Source organism: Ceratotherium simum, chromosome Y, assembly GCF_057802395.1.
Source record: "Ceratotherium simum simum isolate JZ-2026a chromosome Y, ASM5780239v1, whole genome shotgun sequence".
NCBI classification, from domain to species: domain Eukaryota; kingdom Metazoa; phylum Chordata; class Mammalia; order Perissodactyla; family Rhinocerotidae; genus Ceratotherium; species Ceratotherium simum.
Window position 1 is genome coordinate 7,901,140 of NC_141941.1, and position 17,582 is coordinate 7,918,721.

Here is a 17,582-nt window from a genome sequence, read left to right on the forward strand (position 1 = left end):
AGACAAAATAGCCTGAAGTCAAAAACTGTCCCAAGAAACAAAAATGGCATTATATAAATGATAAAAAGGTCAATTGAACAGGAAGATGTCACAATTATAATTACCCAGATACATAAAACTAAGATTGACAGATCTGAAGGTACAAACAGACAGCAATAAAATAACAGTAGATGTCAATACTCTACTCTCTACAATGGAGAGATTACTCAGAAAATTGGAGAGAGAACAGTACAAATGAACAACACTATAGACTAAAGGAACCTAATGGACATAAACAGAACTTTCCACGCAGCAGAATACACATTCTTCTCAATTGCATAAGGATTATCATCCAACAAATCATGTTAGGGCACAAAACAAGTCATTAACAAATTCAAAAAGTTGAAAATCATTCCAAGCATCTTTTCTGACCACAATGTAATGAAACTAGAAAACAGGAAAATTGACAAATATGCAAAAATGAAACAATACACTCTTGAAGAATCATTGGGTAAAAGAGAAAATCAAAAGGGTAATTTAAAGAAATCTTGAGAAAATGAAAAACAATATAACAAACCTTGTGAGATGCAGCAAAAGCAGTATCAAGAGAGAAGTCTGTATTAATAAACACCTATATTAAAAAAGATCTCAACCTAACTTTACACCTTAAGGAAATAGAAAAAGAACAAAAAAGGGAAATAATAAAGCTTACAAGTAATAAAAAAAGGAAATAAAAATGATTAGAGAAGAAATACATCAAATGGAGAACAGAAAAATAGAAAAAACCAACAAGAGTTATTTTTTTTAAACAATAAACAAAGTATAATGATGTACACCTGAAATTTATACAATGTTATAAACCAATGTTACTGCAATAAACAAAAAATTAAAAAATTAAAAAATAAAAAGGCCACATTGGCCAACGGGAAAAAAAAAAAAAATTGAGAAATCATTAGCTACACTAAGAAAAAAAAAAAGAGAAGAAAACAGTATAGTACTTGCATAAGACAGACATTATATCAATGGCACCAGAATAGAAAGCTCAGAAATAAAACAACGTAGTTATGGTCAATTGATTTTTGAAAGGGTGCCATAAATACACAACGGGGAAAGAACAGCGTCTTCAACAAATGGTGTTGAGAAAACTGGAACCCATAAGAATGAAAACGACACTTCTCTCATACCATACATAAAAATCTATTCAAAACGAATTAAAGTCTTAAACGTAAGATTTAAAATTACACAACTACTGGAAGAAAACAGAGAAAAAGTTTTTTGGCATTGTTCTGGTCAACTGATTTTTTTGGATATGACATCAAAAGCACAGGGAGCAAAAACAAAAATAGATCAATGGGATTGCATAAAACTAAAAAGCTTCTGCACAGCAAAGGTAAAAACAGAGCAAAAAGACAACCTACAGAATGAGAGAGTATATTTGCAAACTACATATCTGATAAGAGGTTTATATTCAAAATACAAGGAACTCGTAAACTCAATAGCAAAAAACCAAATACAGCCCCCCAAAATGGGCAAAGGACCTGAATACACATTTTTCCAAAGAAGACATACAAATGGCCAATATGTAAATGACAAGATGAACCACATGACTAATCATCAGGAAAATACAAATCAAAACCAAAATGAGATATCTATACCTCACACCTGTTAGGATGGCTATTTTAAAAAAGTCAAGAGGGGGCCAGCCCAGAGGTGCAGCAGTTAAGTGCACGCGCTCGGCTGCCAGGCCCGGGGTTCATGGGTTCGGATCCGGGGCGCACACCAACGCACCGCTTGCTAAGTCATGTTGTGGCGGCGTCCCATATAAAGTAGAGGAGGATGGGCACAGATGTTAGCCCAGGGCCAGTCTTCCTCAAGAAAAAACGGGAGGATTGGCATCGGATGTTAGCTCAGGGTTAGTCCTCCTCACAAAGAAAAAAACGGTCACGAGATAAGTGTTGGCGAGGACATAGATAAAAGAGAACTCTTGTACACTGCTGATGGGAATGTAAATTTGTACATCTATTATGGAAAACATTATGCAAGTTCCTTAAACAACTAAAAATAGAACTATCATATGATCCAGCAATCTGGAGATATAACCAAGGGAATGAAATCAGTATCTTCAAGATTAACACTCCCAAGATCATTACAGATATGGAAACAATCTAAATGTCTGCTACTGGAGGGATGGACGGATAAAGGAAACATGACATATATATACAATAGAGTATGAGTTGTAAAAAAAAGAAGAAAACACTTCCATTTGTGATACCATGGCAAGACTGGAGGACATTATGCTAAGTGAAATAAGCCAGACTCAGAAAGACAAATACTGCATAATCTCACTTACACGTGGAATCTAAAGAAGTAGCATTCATAAAACCAGAGTGTAAAAAGTTGGTAGCCAGGGGCTGAGGGATGGGGAAATGCAGAGATGTACACGGTAAAAAGTTTCAGCTATGCTGGATGAATAAGTTTTAGAAAAATAATGTACAGTTTGGTAACCATACTTAATAATGTATTTGGTACTCAAAATTTGTTAAGAGAGTTGATCTCAAGTTTTCCTATCATACACTCACAATCATAACTGTAAGGTGAAGGATATATATATATTAATTAGCTTCATTGTAGTAAGCATTTCACAACGTACCCATATATCAAAAAATCACATTGTACACCTTAAGCATATACACCTTTTATTTGTTGAGTATACCTCAATAAAGCTGGGGGAAAAGAAACAGAAACAAAAATAGGTCAATGTACAACACTAAAGATTCTATATTTGCTTTCTGAAAAATAATTTTGTAAAAAATATAATGCATCAAAGAAACTTAGTACTAGACACTTTCAAGTGTGATAATTTTAGCCCTTGTGACCGATTTTAAATTTTGGAAAAAAATCACTGGTATAGTTGAGCTATATATAAGAGATCTAATAATAAATTACATGGTTATATATATTTAAAAGAAAAAGAAATGACAGAAAAAGACTTAAGGAGACAGAATCAACAACAGGGAGAATGAACAGAAAATAGCAACAAATATGGTTGGTATTAATCCAAAGATACCAATAATCACTTTAAAATTCAAAGGTCTAAATACACCAAATAAAAGATACAGATCGTCAGAGTGTATAAAAAATAATACTGAACTATATATTGCTATAAGAAGCTCATTTTAAAGACACAGTTAAATTATAATTAAAATGTTGGAGAAGATATTCTATGCTAACGCTATTTAAAAGAAAGCTGGAGTAGCTGTAATTCAGACAGAATTATAATTTCAGACAATGTGAACTACAAAGCCAGGAAAGTTATCAGAAACGAAGAGGTGCATTAAATAATGATATATAACAATCTTCATTGTTTATGTACCTAACAACAGTGTCAAACTACATGAGGCAAAAACTGATAAGAATTCAAGACGACACAGATGAATTCAGCATTATAGGCAGAGACTTCAACACCCTTTTATCAGTAATTGATAGATCCAGCGGGCAGAAAATGAATAAGGACAGAGTTGAACTGAAGAACACAATCAATCAATTGTACATAATCAACATCAATAGACTATTTCATCTAACTCTAGTAGAATACACATTCTTTTTAGGCTGATACTGAACATACAGGAAGACCAATTTCTGGGACATAAAACACACTAACAAATTTAAAAGAACAGAAATCACATGAAGTACGCATTCAGATCACAATGGAATTAAACTAAGAATCAATAACAGAGAGATGGCTGAAAAACCCCAAAACACATTTAAGGGAGAGCTTAAACCATTTAATTCTAAACAACACACGGGTCAAAGAAGTCTCAAAAAACTTAAAAATAGGGGCCGGCCCGGTGGCGCAAGTGGTTAAGTGCGCGCACTCCGCTGCAGCAGCCTGGGGTTTGCCGGTTCGGATCCCAGGTGCACACCAACGCACCGCTTGGCAAGCCGTGCTGTGGCAGCATCCAATGTAAAGTGGAGGCAGATGCGCACGGACGTTAGCCCAGGGCCAGTCTTCCTCAGCAAAAAAAGAGGAGGATTGACAGATGTTGGCACAGGGCTGATCTTCCTCACAAAAAAAAATAAAAATAAAAAAATAAAAATATTACAAACGAAATGAAATTGAAAATATACTTTATCTAATTTGTAGGGTACAGCTAAAGCAGTACTGAGAAATTTGTAATACCAAACACATATAAGAAGAAAGATCTATAATGATTAATCAAAGCTTCCACTTGATAAAAGCAGTAAAAGAATAGAAAATTACATTCAAGGTAAGCAGAAGATATTTTAAAAATTACATCAGAGGCTGGCCCCACGGCCTAGTGGTTACATTCATGTGCTCCGCTTCAGTGGCCCAGGTTCGTGGGTTCAGATCCTGGGCACAGACCTATACCACCCATTGGTGGCTATGCTGTGGCAGCAACCCACATGCAGAACAGAGGAAGACTGGCACAGATGTTAGCTCAGGGCGAATCTTCCTCGGCAAAAAAAAAAAAAATTAAAAAAAAAAAATTGGTTCAGAAATCATTGAATAGATCTGTAATAAGTAGATTCAGTCATCAAAAACATCGCCCAACTAAGAAAAGCTTTAGAGCAGAAAAGGTTCACTGTTGATTTCTACCAAACAGAGAAGAACTGAAACAAATCATTTTTTTTTGTAAAAAATTTAAAGGGAGAGAACACTTCCTAATTTATTCTATAACAACAACATCATCCTGATGACAAAGCTAGACAAAGACATTATGAAAAAAGATTGATACCCCCTAAAAATATAAGTGCATATATCCTCAAAAAGGCCAACAAGCATATGAAAATGCTCAACATCAATAATCATATGAGAAATGCAAATCAAAACCACGAGATATCACTTCACACCCACTAGGGTTACCACTATCAAAATAACAGGCACAATCTAAGATGTGGAGAAACTGGAACCTCTGTGCACTTGATGGGAATGTAAATGGTGCAGTCACTATGGAAAGCAGTATGCAGGTTCCTCAAAAAATTAAAAGTAGAATTACCCTATGATCTGGCAATTCTACTTCTGGATATATATCCAAAAGAATTCAAATAGGCTCTCAAAGAGATATCTGCATACTTAGGTTCAATGCAGAATTATTCACAATAGCCAAAAGATGGAAGCAACCCGAACATCTATCAACCGATGAACGGATGAAGAACATGGGGTACATCCATACAACGGTACATTATATAGCCTTAAAAAATAGGGAAATCCTGTCACATGCTACAACACGGAAAAACCTTGCGGACATTTTGCTAAGCAACACAACCCAGCCACAAGGACAAATACTGTATGATTCCAATCTTATGAAGTATCACTTTAAAGTAGTCAAAATCATACAAACAAAGTAGAATGGTGTCTGTCAAGCGGGAGGTGTTAGGCGGAGTAGTGGTGATGAGCTGGGTGGGAGAATTAGTGTATAGTGCGTATAGAGTTTCAGTTTTGCCAGATGAAAATGTTCTACAGCTCTATTGTACAACCATGTAAATATATTTAACTGCAGGCTTTAAAATAGTAAATTTAATATATGCATTTTTTACCACAATAAAATAAATTAAAATTCCTCAACAAAATATTAGCAACCAAACTTTGAAGTATATTAAAAATATTATACACCATGACCAAGTGAGATTTATTATAAGAAGGCAAGAGTGGTTCAACACATAAATCAATATTTTTAATACATCACATAAATACAATGAAGGGAAAAACCACAATCATCTCAATTGATTCAGAAAGAACACCTGAACAAATTCTAATCTTTTCATGGTATAAACACTTAATTAACTGGGAAAAGAAAGGAATTATTTCAACCGGATAAAGGCCATATATGAAAAACTTACAGTTCATATCGTACTCAATAGTGAAAGACTGAAAGCTCTCCTTCTATATCAAGGAAAAAGACGAGGATGACTGCTATCACCCCTTCTATTCAACACAGTAGAGCAATTAAGCAACGAAAAGGCAAATGAAACAACCAAATTGGAAAGGCAGAAGTAAAACTATATCTATTTGCACGACATGATATTGAGAAAACCCTAAGGAATCCAAAAAGAAACTGAATTCAGCAAAATTGTAAAGTACAAAATCAATACACAAAAATCACTTGTATTTCTATTCACTAGCAATGAACAATGCAAGAAAGGAAATTAAGAAAACCTAAATAAATGAAAAGACAACATGTGTTCATGTACTGAAAAATACTGTTAAAATGTCAATACTACCCAAAGTTATCTATAGATTTAATGTACTCTCTCTCAAAATTCCAATGGTATTTATTGCTGAAATGAAGAAATGTATCCTAAAATTCATATAAACTACCTAATTTAAAAATGGGCTTGACTAGATATTTCTCTACAGAAAATTTACATTAGCACATGAAAAAATGCTCAATATCACTAACCATTAAGGAAATAAAAATCAAAATCACCATGAGATACCACCTCACACCCATTAAGATGGCTATTATTAAAAAAATTTAGAAAACAACAAGTATGAGAAAGGATGTAGAGAAAATGGAACCTTTGTACACTGCTGGTGGGAATATAAAATGGTGTAGCCACTGTGTAATTCAGTTTGGTGGATCCTCAAAAAGCTAAACACAGAATTACCATGAGACCTAGTATATTCACTCCAAGGTTTATACTCAGAAGAAGTGGGAATGGGGACTCAGATATCGTGTTCATAGCAATGATCACAGCAGCACTATTCACAATAGCCAAAAGTGGAAACAATCCAGGTGTCCAACAACAGATAAATGCATAAACAAAAATGTGACATATACATATAATGGAATATTAGTCAGCCTTAAAAATGTAAAAAATTCTGAAACATGCTATAACGTGGACGAACCTTGAAAACATATTCTAAGTGAAACAATCCAAACACAAAAAGACTGATATTGTGTGATTCCACTTACGTGAGATACTAACTATAGGCAAATGCGCAGAGACCCAACGCAGATTAGAGGTAACCACCAGGTGCTGGAAGGTTTGGGAAATGGCAATTATTGCTTAACATGGGAAATCTTCTTTTGGGCACTGAACTGTCCACTTAAAAGTCGTTAAAATGTCCAATTTTTTGTTATAAATAATTATATGTTTTACCACAATAAAAAAAGAAAAGAAAAAAAATCAACGTTGGCATCTTGCAGAAATGAAAACAAATTTAGGCTAAGTGAAACATGTTAAATAGAAGTTTCCTAAACATCAAAGTGCTGTGTAGACCAAAAAAAACTTTTCTTATTTGACTTCTGAGATAAATTTTAATCAAAATTAACTCATTTCTGCTTAAAGAATAAGGTTAGCATTCTTCCAAATTAAAAAGAATCACTTACTTGCTGGGACAATGCAATAATAAGTCAATGATAAACATCTGCCACATTTTTTCTTTACTAAGTGCATCCAAGGCTGTTGGAATTAGAGCAAAACATAATGTCATCACTTCCAATGCTTCACAGCAAACCTGTTCATCTTCCATGTCTGGCTCATTGCTGGCACTGGCAGCCTGTAAAATTATAATCAGGAGTGAACCCAATGACACGTTTAAGAAAAAATTAGCAAACCTTCTAGTCAGCATTTAAAATTTATCTACTCACTAAAGACCCTCTATCTTCAGTCTCTTCACCTGCAGCTCTGAGTCCCTTTGGAATATATCCCAAATTGGATTAAAAGAGTATACTTAGTAAAACCTAGGTATCACTTCCTTGTTCTTGTCGGTGGGAATGTGTATTTCTGCACCAATTATGATTCCCTTCTAAAGAATCACACTGGCACTGCAATTTGGGTCTTTGATTAGTTTTACAGTATAATTTATCTAAAAATGCCATTTTATTAAAAAACCAATTGGGAGCCAACTCGGTAGTGTAGTGGTTAAGTTCGACTGCTCCACTTCAGCAGCCCGGCGTTTGTGGATCTGGATCCCCGGTGCAGACCTATGCACTGATCATTACACCATGCTGTGGCAGTGTCCCATACATAAAATAGGGTAAGACTGGCACAGATGTTAGCTCAGCAACAATCTTCCTCAAGTGAAAAGAAGAGGATTGGCAACAAATGTTAGCTGAGTGCCAATCTTGCTCACCAAAAAAAAGCAACTGTCTTACACAAATGTTCACAAAGGCTACAGAAGACTTTTGTAACCTAAAATACACTCAAGTAAGTAGCGAACAACTTTTAATCTGCCTCTACTCATCACACAATCAGTATAGTACATTTTTGGACCAGAATACTCACTTAAATATTCCAAAGAGAAGCTGTACAAAGCCATTACCCATTTTTCTCTTTTAAATATACAGAAGTGACTATCTAGGACAAGTAAATATGGCAGGAAATCAAAGAGCTAAACAAAGTCTCATTTCTGCAAACAACTTGCTTAATCCAATGAAGTCCAAAATACCTAAATAGCGAACATCTTTCCTGCTTTGAGTGCTCTAAAAGAACCAACTAAAATACTTAAATGTCATGATTCCACAACAGACAGTTACACAGGAGAAGTTGTTGAAGGAAAAAAAATAAAGAGAATTATGAAAAGCTAATTCTTTATAGAACAATTATATTCAAATAGTTTTAAAAAAACGTTTTAGATCTAGAGGGAGATCATGAAGTGTTTTATTTTCAAAATGAAATTGTATATGTTCTCTTCTTAACTACCTACAAGTTTATTTTAAACCATTAGATACAAGTGAAAGGATCTTTAAGACGGCAGATATGATGAAAATTTAGTCATATGCACACTTAACATTTACATAAATGCAATATATTCCTGTAATAATCCTTACCATCGTGTAAATTTTAGTGATTTCTTCATTTGGGCTAAATACTAGCTCTAATGCCCCACATCCTGATGCCCAGATGATTTTTTGTATAGCTCTAATTACACAAGTATCAGGCATATATCTTGAAGCCTGAAAGAAAAAGTAATTAAAAGCGCTGACAGAATATTAAAGTGAAATAACCAGAAAAAAAAAAACACGTTTCTCTTTGTAAAAGAAGTAGTAGAAAAGGCTGTAAATAACATGAATATGCTTCACATTGCGCCTTTAAGGTTCAAAGTAGCTTCGTTGCATTTTTTTATATCTTTGCATAAAGTCATAAAATACATGCAGATGAAGCAAAAAAAACATTTATCAGCTACAGCCACAAAGTATGCTTCAGGTTAAGATCTAATCTGGCTCTACAATATTTTTCACAAGAATTCTTCAAACACAGGAAAAGCAAATCACCCAACCATCCTATGTGTTTACCAGAGATAAGAAAACATATGCCCACAGAAGCAGCACTGGTGTCTTGCTGACGAATTTTCAAAACAGCTGTATTCCCAATATTTAAAAATTAGGAATATTCCAAATGTCCATCAACTGAAAATGTAGGATGATCATGAAATGCGATATTACTCAACACTGATAAAATTTCAAAATCATGCTGATTGAAATAATCCAGACATAAAAGCGTACAAATATGATCCCATCACTGTAAAACTTAAGAAAATGAAAAGTACTCTACAGTGGTTGCCTGGAGCCAGACACAGAAAATTTTGGGGGCTCATGGAAATGTTCTGTTTCTTGAGTGTATTATTAGTTTAAACACCTGTCAAAACTCACTGTATGCTTTGTTTTGATCTAGTTTATGCAATATATATTATACTTCAAAAAATCTGTTTAGAAAGCTTTTAAAAGTACTTTCTGAAGTACCAATATTAATAACATTAAATACTACAATTTTATGGAAAAAATAGCTAAAATAAGACACAAAAAAGTGATACAGTCTCAGAACATTTAACCTCAAATTGTGATAATCTCCATTAATTTATAAGTAAGTAGAGATTGTATCAAGAGTAATAAAAAATAAACCATCCAAGATCCCAAAGCTTTCAAACTTTAATACTAACCTCATCAGATATTTGCTGAGCAAGACGTATCGATACATTTCTAAGCATGCACTCAGATGATGGATTAGGAATGCTCTGAAGGGCATTCTGTAGCACTACTGCTTGATCGTGAGTAACTTGGTTAATCTGAAAAAAGTTAACCTTTTTACTTGGAGTAAAAATGTGTACATAACTAAATTTCAAAAATTTGAATACAACAAAAACCCAACCATTTACTCCTCATCCATCACCACTCTCTTAGTATGTCATCCTTTAACATCTCTACTGTAGAATTTTTGGTGATCTGCATAAAAACCATTTCAGACTGCCAACACGGTAGACTTCTTCTCTTAGCTGCCTCTGGAGTGACAATACGCCTCTGCAAACTCCAATTTCAGATGTTTTCAACATTGTTTCTACAACTGGATTCACTTTAACTTGCATGAGAAAAATGACAGTTTTGAGCAACATTTTTACATGTCTCCAGGTAAATCCTCTTCCCAGCCCTTCTTCTCAACAGATGATTATGCCTACCATGATACGACTGAGAAAACTGAGGATACCAGATAAAACAGACTTTCAATTTCTTATCCCCTAATCTTTAAATTTATACTTCTCACTTCCTTCCCTTTCAGTCTTTAAGATGCTCCTCTTTCTGTTCAAAGGTACTTTTGCTACCTGCACACTAAGGTTCATCCTAAAAACATGATGAGGTCTCCACAGCTTAATCTCCCTATCATCTCTATCTACCTTTCTTTCATAGTCAAGTTTTCTTAAGAAAGTCTTTTAAAAACAAGATATTTTAAGAAATTCAAGAGCTTGTGGAAGTGTTCCTGAAGTCACCAGGTGGGCAAAGCAGAAGACTGACTAGGTATAATAATTTCAGCTCTTCTCTCTAACCTCAAATCAGAGAAGTTTACATTTTATTATTTATGTACATATTAATTATTTTAATCACTCAATAAATACCTGCGAGTTTCTCTGCCAGGTGCTACTACATAAGACTTCAAATAAAAAGGTAATGTAGCACAAGTGGTAAAACTATAGCATCAGAGTCAGCCTGCTTCTTTGCTGAAGAACTCTCAGGTCATTTTTATTATGTGGGCCAAGAGTTTTCAGCTCTTTAGATCTTAATTTTCACTTTGAATAGCAAGTAATAAGAGTGACGAATCAAATATGCCTAATATTAATGATTAAATAAGTATGGTGATTATCATAGAAGAGCTCAATATATTTTGACCATTACTATTTTCCAATAAACAAACTTGCCCACAGGAATCATACAAGCTTCTGTTAACATTTCATCTCTAGCAATGTATGTCTTACAACAGATGTGCAATAGATTACTTGCTGAATGAATAAAAAGTGACACGTTTTAAAACTGTAAATTCAATTTTACTAATCAGGGTTTATTTTTTAAATCAGCAAAGTCTTGTGGCACTTTTCCTACAGTGAAACTGTCTTTATGAAGGTCTCACCATGGAATATTAATTTCCAGTTCAGCTCCAATAAACTGAGATGAGGATTAGGTACGCTCTACAGGGTAAAAACAACTGTGTCCTTTCACTATAGTATTGGGAGAACTGAATATTTTCTATTCAAAAAAACAAGACCTCAAACTCTTCATGAAAAAAGAATAAAATTAAATAAAGAATAAATGTATAAATGTGCAAAGGTATCACAAAGTTTTACTTAACAGTATAAATTCTTAAATCCATGAGGAAAAATACCTAGAATTTTATTCAATAATTATTCTATTTCTCAAATTGTTATCCTTTCCTATATATTGTAGACGGTTCTATAATAAACACATTTTTAACACTAATTTTGCATTTAAGCTCCTTTTAGACTGTGGGCAACTTGAGATTAGACAATATTACGTACCTTATCCCTTAATGGCACATTTTCTGAATAGTAAATATTAGGGAAAAGGTATAAAAAGATACATAAAATTGCCTTGTATGTACTTCATTAAGTTCTTATGAGAAGGATCATGAGAAGAACTTACCTGTTTTATGTAAATAATATGCACAGAATCCACAACATAAAGCAATCAAACTTACTGAGAGTGAACACAGAGCACTGTAAATTTCTTTTCTAAATTTATTTGTACAATACCCAACACTTTTCTTTTACCCTTTTTTTAATTGGAAAATTTCAAAATTATATAAGAGTAGAAGAACATAAACAACCCTCAAGTACTCATTATCTAGCCTCAATAATTAGCAACAAAAGCCCAAACTTGTTTCAGTGAATTTCCCACTCACTAACTCTGCCCATACACCCCAGAATTATTTTGGAGAAATTCCAAGACATTATATTTTATTCAAAATGCCATAGCATAATGACACTTCTTTTAAATAAAATCACAAGCCCACCTAACATAATTAATTATAATTCTAAATATCAAATATCTAGTCCTTATACAAATTTCTCTGATCAAGAACCCATTTCTTTTTTTTTTTTTTTTTTTTTTAAAGACTTTATTTATTCATTTTTTTTCCCCCCAAAGCCGCAGTAGATAGTTGTATGTCATAGGTTCACATCCTTCTAGTTGCTGTACGTGGGACTCGGCCTCGCGTTGGACGGAGAAGTGGTGCCTCGGGGCGCGCCCGGGATCCGAACCCGGGCCGCCAGCATCAGAGCGCGTGCACTTAACCGCTAAGCCACAGAGCCGGCCCATCAAGAACCCATTTCTAAAGAAAAAAATTTGTAACCCTAAACCATTTTATCTTCAGCCAGTAATTTAACAAAACCATCACTTATAATGTAAAAGAATGAACTCAATTAAAAAAAAAATGTTAGAATTGCATGCCACATTCAATCTTTGCATCAAATTTCAGCATATCTTGAGAATATTTGGTGATGTGCATCAAAGATGATACCAGGGCAAACAGAAAGTCTGAGTCAGACATGATGGTTATGTGGGTCACCGTGGAAGGAGACTCGGGCAACATGCCAACTAAATCTCTTCTTTCGTAACCACCTGTCTTTACATATCTTTCAGGTATGAGTTAACAGAAGATTCAGTGAATTTTTTGTGAGACAAACAACTAAAACTCAAAAAGGACTCAAAAAGGGGAAAGAAATATTCTCTGAGCTTACTGTAATTAGTACAGAATATTTACATTTCAATACAAATATAACCTAGTAGAGTGAAATGAACTTGCATTCTCCAGTTAAAAGTCACTGAGATTAACTGTAAAAATTAAACGTTAAAGATAAACTTATTTTAAAGATTTTTAAAAATGTATTACCGGTGTTATGGGATCTGTACCATCTACAACTGGCTGACAAGCTTCTGCTACAGCTCGAACATGGCCATAGCCTATGGCAGTTAACAACAATTTGGCTATTTTAAGACCATTGAAGTAAGCGCCTCTTCGAGTTTCCATATCTGTATTTGGCAGGAAGTTATTTCCTGTTAGTATACGAAGTACAAGGGGTAGGCCACCACTTTTCAAGAAGTGAAATTGAAAGTTGGAGGAATCATCTGCCAAAGGTGCACCAGCAGGCATTAACAAGGCATAAACTACCTGGAAAAAAAGGAGAGGAAACTGTATCAAAATGTGTTAAAAAGATTAAGTTCTAATTTCCTTATCATCATCACTAAGAAATTCTTAACTAATTCAAAAGATTACAATTTTACACATGTTCTTCATTTTATCATATGATGTAAAAATTATAGTTTTGAAAAGGAAAAATCAACCTCTGTTAGGTACAGCACTCGGGAGGCAGAAGGACCAAAGAAGAGTGAATCAAGAGATGGTCCAAGGCTATTTTCTCCAAGTTTTGCACAGTCCAAACAAATAGCTCTTAATTTTTCAATTGTTGTGCTATCTGCAAAGAAAACAGACACAGACTAAAGTAACATATAATTCATGTTCTTAATGTTTCATATTTGATATCTTGAAGAGTATCAATTTTTATATACGCAACATCAATAAATATCAATTAAGCTGAACTATAAGATCAAATGTTACAAGACATAACCAGACCTAGATTGGTTAGTCATCAACCAGGTTAAATGATCAACCAGATTAAAGAGCTTTAATCGTCAAACCAAAATATGAAGGGAACAGTTTCCCATCTAGAGACCTCAAATCAACATGTCCTCCTTCACCCACTGGAGAAAGAAAAAAAAAAATACACGACACTAAAAAGTAATCAGTTCTTCTTGAAACACAAACAACATAAGCTCCTCCCACCAAGTTCTCAATTATTTGCCTCAGATGACATTATGCATGAACTGTTCTTGCTTTATTGAAAGAAAACTGAATTTCAAGAGACAGTACACCTTAAAAAAAGGGCCTTTCTCTGAATGCACACCTATAAGTAAGAAAAAGTCTGCATTTTCCTTTTGTCATATTATAAAGACACAAGGTGTTTAAAAAACCACACAATGAAAGATACACTAAAAAGATAATGCCCTTTTAGAAGAAAACATAGCAGTAAAACTTGATGATCTTAGATTAGGCAATGATTTCTTATATAAGATGCCAAAAGCAAAAGTGAAAAAGAAAAACAGATAAAATGGACTACATCAAAACTAAAATCTTGTATGCATCAAAGGACACTATTTAGAGAATGAAAAATGAACTCACAGAATGAGAGGAAATATTTGTAAATTATACAGATAAAGAACTTGTATCTGAACACATCAAGAACATTTACAATTCAATAATAAAAAGATAAATAACCCAAGTAAATAAAGTTGTGAATAGACATTTCTCCAAAATATATACAAATGGCTGGTAAGCACATGAAAAAATACTCAACATTGTTAGCCTTCAGGGAAACGCAAATCAAACCACATTTAGAACCACTCAACACAACTAGGATGAGATAATCAGATCAAAAAACAATAATAGATGTTGGTGGAAATGTGGAGAAACCGAAACCCTCACACCTTCCTTGTGGGAACAGAAAGCAGTGCACCCACTTCGGAAAACAGTTTGGCAGTTCCCCAACCTGTTAAACATAGTTACTGTATCATTCAGCAATTTCCAAGGTATATGTCCCAGAGAATGCAAACATATGTCCACACCAAAACTTGTACACAAATGTTCACAGCAGCATTGTTCATAATAGCCAAAAAACGGAAACAACCTGAGTGTCCACTAATGGATGAATGAATAAACAAAATGTGTTATATACATAAATGGAATATAATTCAGCCTTAAAAAGAAAGGAAATTCAATTCTGATATGCTACAACATGGATGAACTTTGACCACAAAATGCTAAGTGAAAAAAGCCAGTCACATAAAGACAAATACTATACGAGTCTGTTTATATGAGGGATGTAGAGAAGCCAAACTCACAGAAACAGAAGGTAAAATGGTGGTTGCCAGGGGCTGGGCTGATAAATGAGGAGTTGTTGTTTAACGGGTAGAGAGTTTCAATTCTGCAAGATGGAAAAGTTCTAGACATTGGTTGCACAACAATGTGAATATATTTAACACTATTTAACATATTAAGATGGTAAATTTTATGTATTTTACTACATTTTTTAAAAAAGAGCAGTAATTGATTACAATAATGAGAAAGTATACAAAGCCCACTTTGCGGGATAGTGCACAAAACAACTTGTGTGTACTTTTCAAAAAAGTCAATCATCAAAGATGTTAGATTTCCTGATTCGAATAAAATCTTCTGTGGCTATGTAAGAGAATGTTCTTGTTCTTAGGAAACACACACTGAGATGTTTAGGTAAAAAGGTATAGGTGTCTACCACTTTCAGAAAGTCAGAAAAATTATATGAAGAAAGATTGATACAGCAAAGGTGCTAAAATGTCCACAATTATTGAATATGGCAACGGCATTTGGAAGTTCTTTGTATTATTCTAGGTAACTTTAAAATTCTTACAACACAAAGGTTGGTTTTGTAATAGTAGGAAAAAAGTTTCAATGGAGACAAGTGACAATGTAGGAAACAGAAGAAAACAAGCTATACACCCCAACAATAGTAGCATAAGAGAAAGAAGTATAGCCTGTTCTGTAACATTTCTATAACACCAATTAGCTCATATTCAATTGGCAAATAGGGGAATAACAGCAATATAATATGGAAGTTAAGCTTGCTCACACAAGACCTCCGCTAGACAAGAAAAGCCAAAATAGCGAGACAGGAGCATAACATTCAAAGAGAAAGAAAGAAAGCCATTAGCTTCACAGCTGCAAATGTAGAAGCTGTTTCACTTCTACCTTAAGAAAATTAAGTGAACATCTATTCGCAGCCGTAAAATGTTCTTGGCCCACTACTTCGACTTCCTTTTTTTTTTTTTTTTTTTTAAAGATTTTATTTATTTAATTTTTTCCCCCCAAAGCCCCAGTAGATAGTTGTATGTCATAGCTGCACATCCTTCTAGTTGCTGTATGTGGGACTCGGCCTCAGGATGGACGGAGAAGTGGTGCCTTGATGCGCACCCGGGACCCGAACCCGGGCCACCAGCATTGCAGCGCGCGCACTTAACCACCAAGCCACAGGGCCGGCCCTCGACTTCCTTATATTTCTACTTTTTTGGTAGTCCCTCTTATTTCAGAGCTCCACTTTAATCCAACTGCCTTATCTCAAAGCTGTCAAGGTAGGAAGTCCTCTTTTGTTGTTTTCTGAATATTACTATACATCCGTACATATACCATACATATATACGGTCATGTGTTCCTCAATGACAGGGATATGTTCTGAGAAATGCGTTGTCATGCGATTCTGTTGCTGTGCAAACATCACAGAGTGTACTTACACAAACCTAGATGGTACACACCTAGGCTATATGGTACTAGTCTTACAGACGACCACTATATATGCAGTCCGTTGCTACCTGAAATATCGTTATACTGTTATGTCGTTATGACTGCACCAGAATCTAGTACACTAAGATACCTGAATGGGTTGTCCAGGTTATCTTTAAAATTATCGATTATTGTTTTTGGTAGTGCTCTGCTTAAATTTCATATGGAAGGGCAGACTGGCCTCAGGAACTTGAGTCTAGGCTAAGTGAAAGGAAAGTATATGAAAAAGGGTGGTAGTGAAGACAAGAGAGTGGGTAGTTACAGCATTAATCAAATAAGTGAAGAGATGAAAGCATAAGGTGGAATGAGGTTTGTAACTGCCAAAAAAAGCAACTTTCAAACAAAAAAAGAGAGAACAAAAGGAAGCTTGTAGAATTGGACTGGAGTTGGAGGTAACTGTTGTGACCTCATGACTTTTGTGCAGATATAGTTTTTTACAGATACACCAGATAAGGAAATAAATATATATATTTATATATTTACATACATAGTAATATATACAAAGTATATATACATAAAATATGTATGTATATTTATGAACATATAAAAATGTATGTGTAAGTACATACAATTCCTGCTTCTGTTTACTGTGAGGAGATGGCAGCAGTAGCACATCTAAACGAACACTTACTATGCATATTTTAGCTTCTAAATACCATTTTACACTGAAAAGGAATCAGGGCTCAGGGAAATGGCTGATTCCAGAGCCAGTAGAGGAAAACTGGTTTATTTGCTGGCTAAGAAATAAAAGCCATTTAACTCCGGTGAGTTCATTAAATCATGCTTGACAGCAGCAGCTGAAGAAAAGTGTCCAGAGATAACAAACTTCCTTAAGACTATATCCTTTTGCCAAGAAAAACTCCTTCAGAGTTGAGAGTTTTCCAATAAACAACACAATGGTCAACCGAGAAACAAGGCATTTA

The 17,582-nt window shown here is 34.4% G+C and overlaps 1 protein-coding gene across 5 annotated transcripts in view; it reads right to left on the bottom strand.

The window, feature by feature from the left end:
• LOC147911635 (ubiquitin carboxyl-terminal hydrolase 9X-like) overlaps positions 1–17,582 on the bottom strand; it is a 142,314-nt gene that overhangs the window by 46,826 nt on the left and 77,906 nt on the right. For 4 of the 5 annotated variants that reach the window (XM_087427858.1, XM_087427856.1, XM_087427857.1 and 1 more), the window contains exons 21-25: positions 13,575–13,705; positions 13,123–13,401; positions 9,887–10,012; positions 8,778–8,903; positions 7,335–7,504 (exon numbers count right to left, since the gene is read on the bottom strand). In XM_087427858.1, the coding sequence (XP_087283984.1) occupies positions 7,335–7,504; positions 8,778–8,903; positions 9,887–10,012; positions 13,123–13,401; positions 13,575–13,705 (832 nt within the window). Of the gene's footprint in view, positions 1–7,334; positions 7,505–8,733; positions 8,904–9,886; positions 10,013–13,122; positions 13,402–13,574; positions 13,706–17,582 lie in introns of all 5 variants that reach the window. The other variant, XM_087427855.1, reaches the window with a different exon arrangement.